The following is a 20,869-nucleotide window of genomic DNA, read 5'->3' as shown; positions in this document are numbered from 1 at the left end:
GCAATGGCAGTTGAAGTTATAAAATTCTAAGAAGCAAAAATAAAATTTATTTCTTTACATAATAAGAGTCATAGAAACCACACAATAAAGAAACAATAAGAAGGTACATGGAAACCACAAAATCAGATACTATGAAATGAATCATGGTAGTCATAGTTTAAGGAGAACCACAATAAAGGCTTACAAATGATGAATTGGAAATGTATTTTTTAAGAGCCATCACTGTGATCACTTCATTTTCATTAATTTCATTATATTAAGCCAAACCAGCCATCCTTTTAAGGTGATCCCAACATTAAAATATACCGTGGCTCCCACTCACAAAAAAAAAAGAGGGAAATATATATATATATATATATATATATATATATATATATATATATATATACAATTAAGATAAATCACCTCAGAAGTTGATTGGCCATCAGTAGTAGTAATAAACACTTATCCTGTAGACATTCCAATTTTTAACTGCAGAAAGCCCAGAATTGAATCATGGCGCCTTTGCAATGGCAATAGAGACATCTGTACTCATGTTACAAGGTGCCTTAGGTAGCGATTGCCTTGTCCAATATCTGAGAATCTGTTCCTAGAGCTTAGTAATCATCTTAGTCAAAAGCTGATCTAAGGGCAGGACAGCTAAGCTCTTGGCATGAAAGGGACTCAATAACAACAGGTCCCTATTGGAGACAGGATGAGCACAACATGGCAGCATGGAATTCATTAGCCAAGATGGGATCAGAAGCCACTTCTGGGAAGATTCATTCTTCTGCCCACAAGATGTCACTATCCTGGGGCAAAGTCTCGATTGCCCCTTTGCTAGCTCTAGCTCCATTAAAAATACTAAAGCCTGCATAATTTTAATTAAGCCAGAGCCAAGATGGCAGAGTAGAAGCAGGGAAGCTCAAAACCACCATGAGAATGCCCTTACCAGTCTTAAAATAACACCACAAAATGAATGCAGGAGTGACAGAACCAACAAGGAGAGAGAGTGAAGCAACTTTCAAGAAGAGAAAAGCCTAAAAGACAAGCAGAGAGCATCTGGGGCATTGGGGTCAGAAGGGACCATAGTCAACAGGAAGCTACAGGAGCAAACCAACCCCACATCTGCTGCACCAGGTTCTGAACCTGAGCCCTAGGCAACATCCACACCCTGAGACTCTGCCTGGGCAGATAGAGGTCCAAGTCAATGCACACCCCTTGAGGTTTCAAGCAAACCTGAAGTGAGGTCCAGAATTCCATCCCAAAGCATTCTGTGCTGAAGCAGCCTGATCTGTGTGGTCCCAGAGCAAGGCCAGGAAACTTAGCCAGGGCCTGTGGCTAGGGTAGTTAGTGGACCCAAAGTGAGGTCCCCTAAGCCTCTCATCAAAGACTCAAGGGTATGGCGGACTGCTGTGTGCATGGCCTGATCAAGCTCAGACTAAGACCAAAAGTTTCAACCAAGCCTGAGGCTAGAATTTGAACTGTGTCTGATCTGATCAAGCCCACTGTGAGACCAAAAGCCTACACCCAATTCTGAGGTGAGAATGTTTTCCATCAGCAGTCTCAAGGGTTAATTGGATCAGCAATGGGAGGTGGCTCTCAGAGCTCCCAGCCCCCAGACCATCATACTATCGTGGTAGAACTGACACTGGAAGAAACCCAGAAATAAAGCTAAGGATAGCATCAAGGAGGGACTGAAGCTTAAGAGTACCCAAACCTCCCAGAGAACAGAGCCTACCTATAAAAAAGGTTAGAAAAATGAGAAGACAACAAAAATGCACCTAACTATAATGAATTTTTGTGGGAATCAGAGAGGAAGGCACAGACACAGCAGGGAACAGTGAAGTAAAGCTAACACATGCAAAGTCCAAAAGAAAAATATGAATTGAACACAGATTCTGGAAACTCAAAGAGAATTTCAAAAAGCAATTAAGAGAGGCAGAGGAAAATGGGGAAGAGAAATGAAAGCAATGCAAGAAGAAATAAGTCAAATGAAAAAAGGAGGCTCAAAAGCTGACATGAGAAAATTATTTCTTAAAAGTTAGAATTGAGCAACTAGAGATAATGATTTCATGAGACATCAAGAAGCAATAAAACAAAATCAAAAGAATGAAAATAAAAAACAGAAGAAAACTGAAATATCTCATTGAAAAAAACAACTTACCTGGAAAATAGATCTGGGAGAGACAATATAAGAGTTATTAGATTATCTGAAAGTCATGCTCAAAAAGAATCTTAAAGCCTGTAATTGATAAAGGAAATAAGTGATGGTCATGAAGAAGAAAAGTTGAACCTGGTATTCCTATGTCAGTGATAGTTAACAGGAAAAAATTAGATCACTCTTTAAGACAAATGAATGGAACCTTTCCTGTTTCTTATACCTCTAAAAGCCACCCTATTCTGACTTCAGCTTTCTATAAATTCTAAAGTAGAATATTCTGTTATAACTCCATTTTTATTCTATTGCAATGTGTCTAATGTCTTAGAGATTGTTAAATTTTTAAAGAATAACAACTGTGTCTTCTACACAATACAAGGCAATATACAGTTAGAGACCTGAAATAGTCTTTAAATGGCAGCTAGGTGGTTCAGTGGATAGAATGCCAAGCCTGAAGTCAAAAAGACTTATCTTCTTGTGTTCAAATCTAGCCTCAGACACTTACTAGCTGTGTAACCTAGGACAAGTCACTTGATCCAGTTGCCTCACTTCCTCATCTGTAAAATGAACTAGAGAAGGCAATGACAAACCACTCCAGTATCTTTGCCAAAAAACCCTAAATGGGGTCATGAAGAGTCAGACATGACTGAAACAACCAAACAACAACAAAACATTCTTTTAATAGTGAGCAGCATAATTAATAAGCCTCAGAATGAGGAAATTGCTCCTCTTTCCTAACATCAATCTTTTATGATATCATTTGAATATTTTGACTATACATATGAAAGAAAAAGAGAGGATAATAGTAGGTAGATAACAATATATAGATAAACATAGATGATAGATAGTTTGGGCAGAGAAAGATAGATAATAGATAGATACAGATCAAGATGGATAGATAACAGATAATTATAGATGATAGATTGGCAGACACAGATAATTAATCACTAGCACTTATATAGTGCTTTAAAGTTTGCAAAGTGCTTTGTATAGGCTATATCATTTGATTCTCACAACTATTATTATCCCCATTTTAAAGATTAAGAAACTCAGCCTGAGAAGCAACATGAGATCATCCTGCTATGAAATGTCTGGTACAGGAATTAAACTCATCTTCCTGACTTCTAGTCAAAGATTCTATAGTCTGTACCACCTAGCTGCCTAGACAAAGAGAGATAAAACAATTAAGTGCTTTCTTTGTTCCAGGCCCAGTGCTATATATTTAGAAAGTCAGAACTCCAAACAAACCAGTTTTCCAGGAAACATTGCTCTTTACTAGACTCAGCCCTACTCTCTACACCTCTTCTGTGATGGCAAAGTGGTAAGGAGTTGGTAAAAGTACTAGTCTTCCATCCCCTGGAGCCATTGTATGCAGACCAACTGAAAAGATAAGCACACAAGTATAAGTCCACATAGTGCCCTGATTTCTGGACTCATGCCCTGGGAGAATCTGAGAACATTTTTCCTTAGCCAGACTGGACTGATTATTGTGGTTAAGTCTGGATCCTTCTTGAAACAACAGTGATCACCCTGATAGGCATGGATAAGTCCTCCTTTCTGGATCCTGGTTAATATGACCAAGTGGTATAAATTGTAGTTTTATTGGGGCCTTTGGTCCAATCAATGAACTCTAAGGATATTTCATTCTCTAAGAATTGGACTAGAAGTCAGAAGAGCTATCTTTGAAGCCTAGGCATACGCTTCAGTTTCTTTCTCTGTACAAAGCAAAAGATGGGGTGTAGACTAAATAAGAATCTTCTAGATCTAAACATGAATGTAAAAACAAACAACACCTGTACTTTTGTTTTTTAAAAAATCTATTTTATTGTGATATCTAGTAGCACAGGAGAGGAATCAGTTCCTTGTTCAACATTTCCTATTTGTACATACTAGTTCTGATGAAGTCAGTGTATTGTTAGTTCTGTTTGCTTATTTTACTTTGTTACAATAAACTGCTCTCAGAGTGATTGGATTAAGGAGCCTCAGTGGTCCCTTCCAAATCTGAATTTCTGTAATTCTACTATCCCTTCTTATTCTCACTTCCATGATTCCATCATTTGCTGTGATCTCTTAAGTGACAATAACCCATGTGAATGTTATTTTGGATTTAGCATCTTCCCAACTTGAGAATTAGCCATAGAAAATAAAATGTAAATTTCATGAGAGCAGAGACTGTTTCATTTCCTTTCTCTAGGACCTAACATGGTAGCTGGCACATAGTAATTAGTTAATCAGCTAATAGATGCTAATTGGTTGATGAATTGATTGGTGGGTTGGAAGTCACTATGAAGTACATAGGATAGCACTTAATCTTGCCTGGAGAACTGAGAAAAAATGAACTTGACCTATCTGCCATTACCATTCCAGCAGCAACTGGGAGTAAAGACCCCAGTTCTGTTGTGATAAGCTGGTGTGGGTTTTACCCTCACCACTGGAGTATTATAAAAGCCAGAAAGTTTGTGTAGAGTTAAGCAAACAGATGTGTATTTCAACACACCTACCAAAGGCAGAATGAAACTTTTGCAAAAACTGTCAGGTCCTGCTTTGCTAATCTAGAACTTTGCCTATATTATTCAGCCCTGTCTGGTCGGGTCTTTCACGAATCATTTGTCATCATTATGGGTCCACTAAGACCCAACACGCTTCAGTAATATGAAACGCCCTGACTGCAGTATATGTACGACTCAGAGTGCTTACACCAGCTTGCCAAAGAAAGTATTTCAGTCTGAAGAGAACGTGGGCTGAGCTTTTAATTAGACACTCATTTCTGACTGATCTTTCAGCACAGGAAGTCTTTAGACATGCAATGACTTCAAAAAAGAAAATTAATCCACTTTTAATTGACACAGATGTGCTGCTTCTTAACAAAATATTCAGAACTCCCAATGCCTTGTGATTGAATTAAGGAAACTCCATTGAGACGGACTTAGGAAGCTGAACTCCTTTGTTCTCGTCACACTTTGATTCTCAAGTAAGGAAAAACAGTATGAAATAATGTCACTTCCTTATTCAACTTGACATGCCCCTATTCACTTTGCTTTATTTTGTCTCATTTTGCCAAATGAGATAATGTATGTAATATGCTTCACAAACCTTCTGACCCTCTATAAATGTCAGCCATCAGGATTATTTTTGCTGAAAATGATCCTGAGCCAGGATCAGGCTAAAAGCACAAAGAACAAGGTCTTCAAAATGGCATAGTAAACCTTTAATGCCCAAAGTGGATCTTGTCCAGTTTCCTAGTGGCATTTACTGGGAGGAAAGGAGGACAGAATGGAGAATAAAACCTCTAGTATACAAAACAGAATCCTTATTCCTCTCCAGAATGTACTCTGGACTTTCTCTATCATGCCCCGGAAACTTCTTCATCCTAGAAGTTCAGTCTAGCCCTGGAATAAAATTCATACAATAGAACCAGTAGACTCAGCCTCTGCAGCCTCTTCCTCTGATTGGATGTTCCATTTAAGGAGGATGCCAGGCCAGACAAATCTCATTCCTGTCCAGGCTGCACAACTGACTTTCTCTATTATGCTGTTATGCCAGGCTTCCTCCTATGTGTTGTCTTCCCTTGTTATGATGTAGTCTCCTTGAGGGTAGGGACTGTCTCTATTTCTAATGTTTAGCACAAGGCCTGGAACATATTAAGTGCCTAATATCCTCTTTGACCCACTGGCTGAGTGAAAGCTGAGAATCCTGCTTCATATTTTATAGGAAAAAAAAATTGAGGCTTCTCACCATGAGTTCTCTCTTCTCTCTTCCTCAACTCTTATCACTCAGGAGCCTTCTGCTACTTTCTCCGCTTTTATCCCTCTTTCACATGATAGAGTGAACTTACTCCTTACTAAGGCTAACTCCTACGCTTGTTCAAATGATCCCATTTCATCCCCATCTCCTCCAACAGATTGTCCCCTCTGCCATCCCCACTCTCACTTATTTTCAGTCTCTCCCTGTCTACTGGGTCATAATTGCCTACAAATTTGCCCTTTTCTCCTCTGTCCTGAAAAAAAAAAAATCTCACTCTTCCATCCCTGCAACATTGCCCTTAAGCCCTCTTACAGTCTGACCTTATCATTCTACCAAAACTGTTCCTGCTAAAGTTACTAACAGACTCTTAGTTGTCAAATCCAATGGCCTTTTCTTGACTTTGCTGCAGCTTTTGACCCTGTTGATCATTCCTCCTTCTCTCTAGGTTTTCTCTCCTAGCATTCCTCCTGCCTATCTAATCTCTCCTCTGCTTCTTTTGTTGGCTCCTCCTCCAGATCATGCCCTCTAACTCCAAGGGTTCCTCAGAGTTTTGTCTTGAGTCCACTTTTCTTCTCCTATATTATTTCCCTTGGTGATCTCAGCAACTCCCTTCACCAGCTCTATGCTAATGATTCTCAAATTTATCTCTCCTGCCCTAATTTCCCTGCTGACCTCTAATCTCATATTTCCAACAGCCTTTCAAGCCTCTTGAATGGCATATGAAATAGGCATCTTAAACTCAATATGTCCAAAACAGAACTTCTTATCTTTCTCCCTAAATCTCCCCCCAGGATGATCACTTGTTACTGTGGAGAGCAACATCATCTTCCCAGTCCCTCGGGCTCCAAACCTAAGAATCACCTGAGATTCCTTGCTCTATCTCTCACCCACCATGTCCAAGCTGTCACTAGAGTCTGCCAAATTCACCTTTGCAACATCTCCTGAATATGGTCTCTTCTCTTCTCTGACACCGACACCACTCTAGAACAATTCTTCATCACCTCATGCCTCAATTACTGTAATAGCCTGCTAGTGGATTTGTCTGCCTCAGGTCTCTCTCCACTCCAATCCATTCTCCATTCAGCCACTACACTGATTTTCCTAAAATGCAAACTGGATTATATATGGCCACCATCCCCACCCTGCCCCTACTCCATGAACTCCCTGCTTCCTACTGCATCCAGGAGCCAATACAAAATACTGTGTTCTGCATTCAAAGTCCTTTCTTTCCTAGCCCCCTCCTACCTTTCACATCTTTTTATACTTTACTCCCCAGGACATATTCTTATTCAGTTACATTGGCCTTCCCATCCCTTCTCCAAGCATTCTTTCTGGCTTTCCCTCCAGACCTGGAATGCTCTCCCTATTACATTCTGATTACCAATCTCCTTGACTTCCTTTAAATCCCATTTAAAATCCTACCTCCAACAGGAAGCCTTCACCAACCCCTCTTAATTCCAGTGTCTTCCCTCTGCCAATTATTTCCTATTTATTCTGTATATAGCTTGCTTTGTAGATGTTTGTTTATGTTTGTCTCTCCTACTAGACTGTAAGCTCCTTGTGGGCAGAGATCTTGCCTCTTTTATACCCCCAGCATCTAATACAATGCCTAGCACCCAGCAGATACTCAGTAAATGGTTACTGAATTGAATTGATAAACAGATACAGATACACACAGCATTTTAGCAAGAAGTTCAACCAAGTGAATGTCGATGAGAAGAGGGGTTACAAATTTACCACATGGAAGAGAGGATGAGATTATATTCATAGAGTTAATTGCCCCTGCCTCCAAACCACACTGTGAGCTAATTCTGTGAGAGCTAGTGAGGATTTTGTCTTTGTATCCTCAGCACCTGGCATGGTGCCTAGAACCTGGTAGGCATTTAGTAAATACTTATTGATTAATTGATTTCCTCACCATACTTGGCTAATTTTAAGAGACCCCTCATTGAATTTTGAAAATCTAGGCTCCCTGAAGCATAAAGGGGAGCTTAATCAAGTGTCAAGTATATCAGACAATTCAAGGGAGATGAGAACTGAAAATAGTAATAGTAATAATAATGATAGCTAACATTTTTATCAAGCTTACTAAATGCCAGTGCTTTACAATTATTATCTCATTTAATATATATAATAAATAATACATAATATGTATAATAATATATAATAATGTATGTAATATATGTTATATATATACATTATATGCATATATATATACACATTATATTATATATATATATATATATATATATATTCTCACAACAACCCTGGAAGGTAGATACTATTATTTTCCCCATTATTTACACATGGGGAAACTAACTTGATTTGGCCATTTGAAGCTCCATTAATGATCTGGGAGTGACCAGTTTCAATAAAACATAAGAGGAGGTAATTTTGTAGAGTACATAGGTGGTAAGAAAAGAGAGGTAACAGAGATGAGTTTCTAGAAATTTGTCATTAAAGAGAGAAGAAGAGAGTCAAAATAATGGCTCAGAGGAGTTGGGTCAAGAAAATCTTTTTTTAAAGGACAATTTGATTCGATTTTTAAATTGTTTCCGTGGTTACATGATTCTTATTGTCTCCCTCCCCCTTTCCCTCCTCTCTCCCAGAGTTGACAAGCAATTTCGCTGGATTATACATATGTTATCACTCAAATCCTATTTCCATATTATTCATTTTTGTAATAGAGTAATCTTTTAAAACCAAAACCCCAAATCATATACCTATATAAACAAGTGATAAATCATATGTCTTCTTCTAGGTTTCTACTCCCACTGTTCTTTCTCTAGATGTGGATAGCATTCTTTCTCATAAGTCTCTCAGAGTTATCCTGGATTATTGCATTGCTTTTAGTAGCAAAGTCAATTATATTTGATGGTCCCACAGTGTTTCAGTTACTGTGTATAATGTTCTTCTAGTTCTGCTTATTTCACTCCAAATCAGTTCACTGAGGTCTTTCCAGTTCTTATAGAAATCAAGCAGTTCATCATTCCTTATAGAATAATAGTATTCAATCACCATCATATACCACAATTCAATTTGTTCAGCCATTCCCCAATTAAAGAACATCTGCTCATTTTCCAATTTTTTACCACTTCAAAAAGCTCATTTTTAAATATTTTTGTACAAGAACCTTTCCCATTTTTTATCTCTTTGGGTTGCAAATCCTATACTGTTTTGTTGGATCAAAGGACATGCATCATTTTAAAGTCCTTTGAGCATAATTCCAAATTGCCTTCCAAAATGGTTAGATCAATCCACAACTCCACCAACAATGCATTAGTGTCCCAATTTTTCCACATCCCATCCAACATTTATTATTTTCCTTTACTCTCATATTGGCCATTCTGCTAGCTGTAAGGTGGTACCTCAGAGTTTTTTTAATTTGCATTTCTCTAATCAGGAGGGATTTAGAACATTTTTCATATGATTATTGATAGTTTTGATAAAAACTGCCTTTTCACATCCTTGGGTCAAGGAAATCTTATTGAAGCAATGATCTTCTTTTAAGAAGGGAAGATATGAGTATGTTGACTAGTAGAATCCATTTCAACAAACATTTCCAAAGTGTACACTTTTCACAGGAGATTTTTGAGAGTCCCTTCAAAGAACAAAATTAAAGGCTTTCTCAGTGCACATAGCTCACTGCAGACACCTCTTCTTCTATCCTTTCTCTCTGCAGTATATTCCTTCTGATCTTTCTTCACCTTGACAAAGGCCTTGCTCTGGCATGAGGTGTTATCATTAAACCCAGAAAGGGCTGCAGTGCTTCTACTTACTCAAGTCAATCTTATCTCTAGTGATGACTAGTTACAATTCCTAGTGAAACAAATTCTCTTTCATCTGACTTTTCATGTAACATGAGCATGGAAATTCTTTTCCCCAACAGGTTAAAATCAACATTATCAGAATAGTCTTTCATCAAAATCTTTTCATACTAGTTTCTTTACTGACTCCTAGCCTAATGGAACAGATATATAAATATGACAAGGAAAGCAAAATTTCACTCTTTTATTTAATTATATAAAGCATGAAATTTACTCAACTACATTTTAAGGTCCTAATCCACAGTTTAACTTGTATAGAAATCTGTCTTGGTCTCCACCTCACTTACCTACACTCTTGAGTTCCCTTTATCATCAGATCATCATTATGTGTCTGGTCTATTGAATACTGCCAAAAATCAGGCTTTTAAAAAAAAACTTGAAAAGTTCAGGATCATACAAAATGGCACAAGTAGAAAGAGAAAATAGATGTCCACTTACCCAAGGTCTGTATATACCTGCCCCACCACCACCACCACCACCACCACGGCTGGGGATCTGAAGGACTAACCAGGAGTAGCTTTGGTAGCTTATCTTGTTTGCTTTCCAACCATTGTCTTAAGTGGAAACTCTGAGCAGCTGCTTTGATCCAGTTATATCAGTCCTATTTCTCTACTCCATCACTGACCACCCCCCATCTCATCCCTTTGAGAAGTAGAATAGATGAGCAGATAGAGAAATGAGAAGACTTTGTTCAAATCCTACATCTGATAAGTATTAGCTATGTGGCCATAGCTTAAAATTTTAGATTTAAATTTAAATTTAGTCTCTTAAAATTTGAGTGCCCACAGACAATTCTCTAAAACTATAAATTGCAAGGAAGGTGCCAAATTTGCATTGGCAGAGGTAACTTCTTCATGAGAAATTCTCTGTACCAGTGGTGTCATAAATAGAGAGCAAAAAAATCATCATCATCATAAACTTACTCACTTAAATTAACTCCATCCAATCTACATATAGAAGTCATTTGGTTAATGACAGTCCTTCATGACTAACTAAACTCTAATCCTCCCTCTCCCCAATAAATATGGCAGAATTTGAGGAGGAGTTTCCCTATTCACTTGATATGTTACAGTATAAATATGTTTAGTCTAAGTGTATACAGGAACATGAATATACATTTAAATGGCTCTGTGTTTGACTATGCTCGTTTACCTTACAGTGTTTAGAAATGCAACATATATATGTATACATTTTATATGTATATATGCATGTATGTGTTCATATGTGTGCATGTGTATGTATGTACATATATATTTATATTATAACCCTTACCTCCTACCCTAGTAACACCTCTAAGACAGAGGAGCAATAAGATCTAGGCAAATGCTGTTAAGTGACTTACCCAGGTAACACAGCTAGGAAGTGTCAGAAGTTAGGTTTGAACTCAAGACCTCCCAACTCCAGACCTGATACTCTATCCAGCAACATTTATTTTTTGAAATGATGCTATTTCTCCTTGTTGTTAGTCTACATGAACTAAAAATTATCCATTCCCTAGTTATGCTCAATCTACCCATGTAGATGGATAAAAGGTGGAAAAAGAATGAAGACTTATTTAAGACCAAAGCCTCACACTACATAAGTTACACACGGACATCCGTGTATGAGTTGTAGCTAGGTGGCATTGTAGATAGAGCACAGGGCTTGGAATAAGGAAGGAAATAAGGAAGACTTGAATCCTAATACTGCCTCGGACACTGACTTCCTATTTGTGTGACCTAGGGGAAGTCATTTGGTGTCTAAAGGTCTCAGCTTTCTCATCTGTAAAATGGGAATAATAATGGCAGCATAACTTGTATTATTGTAGGATCAAATGAGTTACCTACTTGAAGTTCTATGCAAACTACTACTAAAGTGCTATTTAAATGCTAGCTGTGATGATGACAATGATGATGTCCTATGACAAACATAGTGAATTTTTTTAAAGTTAGGAAGGGAGAATATTCTATTTTTTAAGGTCTCATCCATGAATACTAAAATTTTCCAGGAGCTCTTCTATGTGTATGGTTATGGATAGACAGCAATTAACAACATCAGTAAAGAATGTCAATCCAATATCAATCGAACATTAACTCTAGACAAATAGGTTATAAAATGCACAAATAGCTCCTTTATTTACAATCCTTTCCTGAGTTTACACTGTACTTTAGACTTTAAAAGTTCTTTTTTGAAAATTTTATTTAATTGATTAATTTAGAATATTTTTCCATGATTACAAGATTTGTGTTCTTTCCCTTCCCTCTCTCCACTCCCCTCCTGTAGCCAACACTCAATTCCACTGGTTTTTACATGTGTCATTGATCAAGACCTATTTCCATATTATTGATATTTATACTAGGGTGCTCATTTAGAGTCAATATCCCCAATCATATCCCCATCGACCCATGTGTTCAAGCAGTTGTTTTTCTTCTGTGTTTCCACTCCTGTAGTTCTTCCTCTGAATGTGGGTAGCGTTCTTTTCCATAAATCCCTCAGAATTGTCCTGGGTCATTGCATTGCTGTTAGTACAGAAGTCCATTACATTCAATTTTACCACAGTGTATAAGTCTGTGTGTACAATGTTCTCCTCATTCTGCTCTTTTCACTCTGCATCATTTCCTGGAGGTCTTTCCAGTTCACATGTAATTCCTCCAGTTCATTATTCCTTTGAGCACAATAGTATCCTATCACCAACAGATACCACAATTTGTTCAGCCATTCCCTCATTTTCCAATATTTTGCCACCACAAAGAACACAGCTATAAATATTTTTGTACAAGTCCTTTTCCCTGTTATCTCTTTGGGGTAAAAACCCAGCAGTGGTATGGCTGGATCAAAAGGCAGACAGTAAAAGTTCTTTTTTTACAACCTTATAAAGTAGGCACTTCAAATATTCTCCCTGTTTTACAGATGAACAAAGTGAGGCTCAGAGAGTCTAGGTGCCTTGTTTAAAGTTAGTTACATAGGTAAAGAGATAGCCAACCAGTACTCAAATCCAGGTCTTCTAACTCTTAAGTCAAGTGTTATTTCTGTTCTGCCTTTTTGTTTTCTTGTATCTTCAAGGGAGATTATGTACAAATCACATTTTTACCATCAAATCCTATCTTTTCCATAACTGACATAATTTCAAGGTTGTTTTTCTGTTGATGATAGATCCTTGAGTGAGGTTACATGGACTAAAGAGTTGCAAAACAGTTGTCTCAGGTCTTAGTAGAAGGATCACTCCTAAGAGAGGGGATTAGAAAAGTCTTTCTGGAGAAGGCAGTCTTTGAATTGGGCTTTAAAGAACATATAAGACTTCAACAGGTGAAAAGAGGGGGTGAAAGGAAACATTCCACCTATGGGGAAAATCATGAGCTGTGTCATGGAGGTTGATGAGCATGAGGATATTTTTAGAAGAAAGTAGATTAGTCCATATTGGGATCGAATATGGAAACCAATGAAGAAGAGTAAGATGAGATAAAGCTAAAATGTTAAGATGATATCAAATGGTAGAGGGTCTTGAATGTAAGGTAAAAATGTTTGAGCTCTACTCAGTAGCCTTTAGGGAGCCATGAAAGATTTTCAAGGAAAGCAGAGACATGGCCAGATCCATAAATAAGGAAGTTAAGTCTGGTGTCTGTATGAAGAAGTAGGTGGTTTATTAGAAGGGAAAGAGAATGAAGGAAGGACAACTTCTTAGGAGGCTTTGGCAATAGTCCACATATGTGAAAATAAGTCTCTACAGTGGTGGCCACAGTAAAAGAAAGAAGAGGAGAGATATGAGAAAAAATTCAGAGAATAAAATTTATGGGACTTAGTAATTAATTACAGGGCAGTTAGTTGGCACAGTGAATAAAGTACCAGGCCTAATGTCAGGAAGACATCTTCCTGTTTTCAAATCTGACCTCAGACTAGCTGTGTGATTCTGAACAAATCACTTAATCCTATTTGCCTCAGTTTCCTCATATGTAAAATGAGCTGGAGAAGGCAATGACAAACCACTCTAGTATCTTTGCCAAGAAAACCCCAAATAGGAACATAAAGAGTCAGATACAACTGAAATGACTAAACCTCAACAAATGAATTAGATATGAGAGGTGAGGAAAATGTCAAAAAATAATGCTGGCCTTTTGAATAGTCTTCATCAAGTAAATACTACTAGCTGAAAAAATAATGAAATCAAAAGGAGATAATTTATGAGCAAGGTCAGTTTGAGCTAGGTTTGAAGCTGTAGTGAGATATCTTGCTGAAGGTCTTGATGAATGAATTGGGAGGGGGGAAAAGAGATCAGGACTGGGGATAAATATTTATATTATAGCAATCGTAGCTATATATAGGGAAGTAAATAAAATTAACAAAGGAGAAAATGTAAAAAAAAAGATAAGTTCCGAGTATAGGAGCTTTACAAAGAAATAGAAACCAGCAAGGAAAAGGTAATACAATGACCATAGAAATAGAAAAGCACCTAGGATAGAATAATGTCATGGAAGCCAAGGGAGAAAAAGATCAGGAAACAGATATAGTTAGTGGTGTCAAGTAGCAACTAGACCAAGGAAGATGAGGACTGAGAAGACTGAGAAGAGATTACTAATTTTGGAAATTAGAGCTTGGCATATAGTAAATGCTTAATTAACATGTGTTCATTGATGAAATATGTAAGTTGAAACATAAGGGGAAATTATCCCTACAGAACTTTACTGAAAACTTTTTTTAAATTAAAGGATCCTTTTGTATGACTAATTATATCATTTTCTTATTTGCCCATCTTTACAAATTAAGATCGTTTTTTCCCAGTTTCTTAACAGAGTGCCTCCATGTCACTCCTGTGAATTGACCTTATCTCTATTCTTTTCCAGAGGAGATTTGCACTCTGGTCATTGCAGAGACTTTTCCTGAGGATGCAGGAATCTTCACATGCTCTGCAAGAAATGAATATGGATCTGTAACTAGCACAGCAGAGCTAGTCGTCAACTCGGGTACGTGACCTATGGGGAAATGCATAGTTTCTGCATCATCATGTCAGTTTACTTACTGCCTATGGCAGCATGCAGGATTCCAACAACTTCAGAAAACAACTACTTCAGCAAGCAGTTCTCTAGACATCCTTCAACTCTGTTGAAGTCTTGCTCAGTTCTCCTAAGAGGCAATTTTGTATATGGAAATATAAGCCATTTTCTATGGGGGGACATGGAAATAGGAGGAAAGGAGCTTTCAAGGCTATGTGCTATCAGCACACACACACACACACACACACACACACATTTATGCACTAAAGACTCTGTATAATGTCATAGAAAAGAGTGTTAGTATTGGACTTAGAATCCACAGATGCCCAGTTCTGCCTGTTTCCTTTCTACAAAATGGGCATGATAATTCTCATTCTGCCTGCCTCGTGGAGGAACATGCTTTGCAAACTTTTAAAACACTATAGAAATGTGGTCCCAGTTTATGGCAGCATAGGAACTAAAATGGAAGCTCAAAAGCTAATGAATCAGAGTCTGCTAACATTGAACATCTGAAGCTGAGGCAGCAGGGCACAGCAAAGCAGCCACCCAGGAGACCCAGACAAGCAAGAAGAGATCATTAGTGAAGCTTTCAGAAAGGGAAACGTAGGAAGGGAGCTAACCTGAGAAAAAGGGGGAAACAATTTTAATCTATGAAATCAAATTTCTTCAGCAACTAGATACAACCATTCTATGAAGAAAAAAGCATATTTTATTACTGCTGTTAAGAAAAAATGATATGAAGAAGCAATCAAAATGGCCAGAGTTGGCCCCAGAGAAGAGATATGAGAAAGCACTGTCCCTTCTTCTTTTCAGATATCAGGGGAACCCCAAATATAACTTCAAACATTTTTAATGTGCTGGTTGGTTTTGCTGAGCTGGTACTCTCTTTTTAAATCCTTTCTTATTGGGGATTTCATTCTGGGAAGGGAGATGGGGATAGGAACAGACCCAGGAAATGCTGATATAGAAACAAAAGATATTAATACAAGTTTTTGTTGTTGTTATTTTTTAATGAACAAAAATTTCTGGGTGCTCTTAAGGCTAAGAAACTCACAAATAAGCTAATATTTTAAAAATTGCTGTCCTTTACTATTTTATTTCAGCCTATTCATCACATTGCCTTTCTCAGGTATCACCTTTCTGGGGGCTTCTCAGTCTCCCTCACAGATCCTACCTACCACAGTCCTTTGCACACAGTATGCCAACAGTCAGGTTGTGTTGTTTGATGAACTGAAGCAGCTCTGGAGGTTGATTCTTTTTCAAGCAATTCCTGGAGGGTAGGAATTTGGTGCTAGGTGGCAGCAGAGGCAAGATAAAAAGAACTCAAGAGATGGGGGAATGATGATTATAGACTCCCTTGGCTTTTCCCAATTAAGAGCAGAAAAACAAAGCCAAGTGCAGCTTGGGAAGAACTGATGTGAATGAATAATTCTTCAAAGTGGGGTCTGATGTGTGTAAGGACTGTGGTAGAGAGGCAAAGAGAAAGCTCTGGTGTGGGTTCTTTCACCAACAAACTGGGCACATTATAAAATGGCACCAATATGCCTCCTTTCCTCTACTGACATTGCTACCTACACTCTAGTGCAGGCTCTCACCACCTAAGGATGCTGGTGAGTCTTGCTTGCTTACCAACACTGATATAGCTCTTACTATGTGTCAGGCTCAGTGCTTTACAATTATTGTGTCACTTGATCTTTACAACAACCCTGTTAAGGCAGATGCTGTTATTATCCCCATTTTATAGATAAGGGAACTGAGGCAAATAGAAGTCAAATGACCTGCCCAGGGCCAGTGGCACATAGCTAGTAAGTGTCTGAGGTTGGATTTGAACTCAAGTCTTCCTAATACCAAATCTAGCACCCTATCCACTGTGCCAACTAATTCTCTGCCAATCCCAATCCTTCCTCCATTTAGCTACTAATTGTAATTTTCCTAAAGCCTACCTTTGACCATGTGACCTCCCCAGCTTAATAAATTCCAGTGACTCCCTATTGCCTCCAGGATCAAATACAAAATCCTCTGTCATTCAAAGTCTCTTGTAACTTAGCCCTCCCCACTCCTCTTTTCCAGTTTTCTCACAGCTTACTCCTCACTGTGTGCTCTTCTATCCAGTGACACTGACCTGTTTATTCTTCCATGAACAAGACACTTTATCTCTAGGCTCTGGATACCTTCTCAGACTGCCCCCCTATGCCTGGAATGTTCTCCCCACTCAGTTCTGCCTCAAGGTTTCTCTCCTTCCTTTATATCTCACCTAAAATCCTGTCTTTTAAAAGAAGCCTCTTCCAACCTCTCTTAATTTTAGTGCCTTCCCTTTCTTAATTATTTCTTATTTATCCTATACATAGTTTTTCAGTTTATATTTATTTGTTGTCTCCCCCGAAAGATTTTGGGACCCTTGAGGACAGGGACTATCTTTTGCCTCTTTATATATTTCCAGCACTTAGCACAATATCTGGCTCACAGTAGGTATTTCATAAATGTTTATTGATTGATTCATTAGTGTATTCAACGCTGATCAAATTCTGTTTTCAACCTTTGTCAGAAATTTCTGCATCATCTGCTGCTGCCAAATAAGCAGAAATTGGTTTCCCCTTACAAGGGCATAATCTGCAATCCAGTGGTCAGTGGTCATTTGAAGCAAATGTGAAAGTTAGCAAAGTCCTCCAGGAAAAATATCCAGCTGGCATTGCCTGGACATCAAGCAGGAGCCCTGCAGTCATTTGGCTTTTGATGGATGAACAACACAGTATTTGCAAAAAATCTCGTACAGTGTGAAAATAACTCCTTGGAGTTGTAGTATCTTATTTTTTTCCCTTCCTTTCTTTTTTTCTGTCCCCCCCTCCACCCTTCGCCTTAGCCAACATGGAAAACTGTAGCCATGACTCCATGAAACAGTCCAACAGTGAAGATTTCCAGCATGATCCACCTCCCCCTCCAACTCTAGAGATCAGTTCCTTTGAGATGACTCCAGAGAAACCTCCAGAAAGTCATCCAGTGACCAACCCTGAGCTTGGACCGGGCATGACTGGCCTTCAGCTGCAACTCAACTCTGCCAAGAGGGAAACCAATGGCATCCATCTGAGCCATGGAGTAAATGGACTGATTAATGGCAAAGCTAATGGTAATAAATCTGCCCCAAAGCCAGCTGTCCTGCTTTCGCCCACAAAGGAGCCACCTCCGCTGCTCGCCAAACCAAAACTGTGAGTGTTTTCTGCATGGTTTTATAATATCTTCCTCATTTCTAAATTCCCTACCTGGTCAGAACTAAAACTGGCTGGAATCAATTATCTGGTGAATGAACCACCAGGCCAGAACGGTCTCTTCTGTGGCCCTAGAGCCAATGAGTCTTCCCATGGCTTTTCCCCATCTGTTATGGGGCAGAAGGTCTGGGACAATTCAAACAAAATAAATAGCTGAGGATGAGGGACAGAACTGGGAAACTTAAAACTCTAGCAAACTACTCTGCCTTTTTTCCTGAAAAAGAACAGAAATTATGGTCCTTTCTTTTGTAGCATCAGTGAACTGTGTGCTAGGGTACAGGCGATCCATGGAGCAAAGATGATTTTGAACTTTCCCGTGTTTTTATAAGTATAATCCTATGGAATTAAGCAATTGCGAGGTGGTCAAAATATTCTACAAAGAATAAGGGACAGAAGGGAACTTAATATTTGAAATTAGAAAATTGTGTCTAATAGGAATATCAGCTGGAGAATGAAAGGAGATTTGGAAATGTGGCATTGCCATGGATTTTGGACAGAAATACAGGGCCTGGCCAAAGCCCTGGCAAACTTGGCAATAGTCCAAGGCATGATGTGTTAAGAGGGTCTAGAACATGTTATATACTGTAACAAAATAGGATGTCTTTTCTTATCTTTTTTTAATGGTATTTGTGACTTCATATATATGGGCAGGTCTGCTTAAAGAACTTCCTCTACCCAACTAACATTCTCTGAAACTTAGAGAGTTTCCTGGAGACACTAAGTGGTTAAGTGACTTCCTTTGAACCTGGACTTATTCCTATCACCCTGGTATGTTCTTTAACCACTGTACCATCTTGCCTTTCAAGAAATGCACTGTCTTGGGGAGACACTTACTTTGGTTATAGATCATAGATTTAGAACTAGGTGTGACTTTAAAGGCTCTCTAGTCCAAGCCCCTCATTCATTTTGAAAATGAGCAAACTGAATCTTGGTCTCAGTTCAGTGACTCCCCCAAGATCACACAAATAGATTACTGTCAGAGGATCTGAACCTAGATCTTCGGATTCCAGTGCTTGTTCTTACCACCATACCTCAGACACCAACAGAAAGAACATCGATTCCAGTTCTGTTGGTGTTTGTTTTTCCTGACGGGAGAGGGGAAACAAGCAATCATTTTTTCACCATAGCTATATACCAGGCATTATGTTCCACATTTTATGAATGTTTTATATATATATATGTATATATACATATACATATAAATATCTATATAATATCTATATATATCTATATATATTAGAGAGAGAGAGAGAGAGAGAGAGAGAAAGAGAGAGAGAGAGAGAGAGAGAGAGAGATCCTTCACAAGCGAATGGGTCCAGCTTAGGAATTCCTTGAACTGAGTCTCACCCAAAATTCACTTTTAATTTCCCTTATTTTCTTAGGATGATAAACTTTGTATGAGCTGTTTCCATTGGCACCACTAAACTGAGAGCTATTACAAATGAAGCCATTCTAGGGCCAGAGAAAAGCAGAAATAAATGAAGGAATAAGGTCCCAGTAAACCTTCCATCATAGTATAACAACCTCAAATTGCTCATCTGATGTAGGTCAGTGGAAAGAAGATTCCTACAGTATGTGCATATACTGGATGAGCTCACATTTTCATGAGTGTGAGCCATTGAATGTTCCTAGCTCTTCATCCCATGAAAGCCAGAAAACTAGACTCTAGTTTTATTTCTATTTTTTTTTTTGGTTTTCATTTTTTTCTCCCTTTGATAATCCACACCCCAGTCTATTACTTGACTTGAACACCATTCATTTCTAGGAATAGAAGAGAGCTCAGAGGTCGAGTCATTATGGTGTGCCATGGGTTAGGGATAGAGCAAACTGGCCAAATTGTATGCAAATCAACAATCAGAACACTTTCCTTTTATGAATAAATAGGTAGACATTTACAAAATAAACTATAGGGATCCGGAAGAATAGAATCCACAATGATGACAAGATTAATGAAAGGAGGCTGAACTCTTGAATAATTGAAAAACCAATAGTGGTCCCAAAGAACAAATCTGGAAAAGTAACTTCTTCCTCTTGGAAGAGCAAATGGGGACTACTAGGGCAGTCCATTGCCTGTATTGTCAAAGAAAATCATTGTAATTGCTTGGTTTTGCTCAATTTTTTTTTCTTTTACAAAAGAGAGTTCAAATAGGGATAGCTGTATATCCAGAAATGACTGTGATATGAAAACAAAAAGCATCAATAAAATACATTTAAAATCATGTAAATTGCAGGTTAATCCAAAGTATCAAAAGCTATATTATTATTATTATAAATATTATTAATACATATTCTCCTTGAGGTTTGGGGTGGGGCAGTTAGGTAGCTCAGTGGAAAAGCTAAATAATAAATAGTAAATAATGTAATAGTAAATAAAATAATAGTAAATACAAAAATAATATAATAGTAAATTTTTAAAAAAGCTAAATAATAAATAGAAAGCAAAATCTGGAAATGAGAGGCCCTGGGTCAAATCTGGCCTCAGATACTTCCTAGATGTGGGACCCTGGGCAAGTCATTTAAACCCCATTGCCTAGTCCTTACTGCTCTTCTGCCTTAGAACCAATACATATTATTAATCCTAAGACAGAAGGTAAGGATTTAAAGAAAAAAATTGATTATAAGATGAAAGGTAAGGGTTAAAATAAATACATATTCACCTTTCATGGAAAATTCAGACCAAAGAGCTATGGGCATACTGTTGTGCAGTAGAGACTCGCCAAAAACTGTTGTTCAAAATTTGGATAATGTGTAACCTGTGGATAAATTTTTATACTCTTGTAAATACTGTTCCATGTTGAAAATCCAAGATAAACTTATGTAAGAGAAATAAGGGGTTATGACCTTAATAGGAAGTTGAACTTAAAAGTGGACTGATCTTCAGAAACTTCCTAGCTGTGTGACCCACTTAACCCCAATTTTCTAGCCCTT

General features: G+C 38.0%; 1 protein-coding gene across 1 annotated transcript in view; it reads left to right on the top strand.

The window, feature by feature from the left end:
* Positions 1–20,869, top strand: part of PALLD (palladin, cytoskeletal associated protein) — a 479,197-nt gene that overhangs the window by 214,444 nt on the left and 243,884 nt on the right. The window contains exons 8-9 of the mRNA XM_044681559.1: positions 14,529–14,648; positions 17,539–17,881. Coding sequence (XP_044537494.1) covers positions 14,529–14,648; positions 17,539–17,881 — 463 coding nt within the window. The remainder of the gene's footprint in view (positions 1–14,528; positions 14,649–17,538; positions 17,882–20,869) is intronic.

The sequence above is a fragment of the Gracilinanus agilis genome, chromosome 6 (assembly GCF_016433145.1).
Source record: "Gracilinanus agilis isolate LMUSP501 chromosome 6, AgileGrace, whole genome shotgun sequence".
In the NCBI taxonomy this organism is placed as follows: domain Eukaryota; kingdom Metazoa; phylum Chordata; class Mammalia; order Didelphimorphia; family Didelphidae; genus Gracilinanus; species Gracilinanus agilis.
This window is presented reverse-complemented; position numbering and strand designations above follow the sequence as displayed.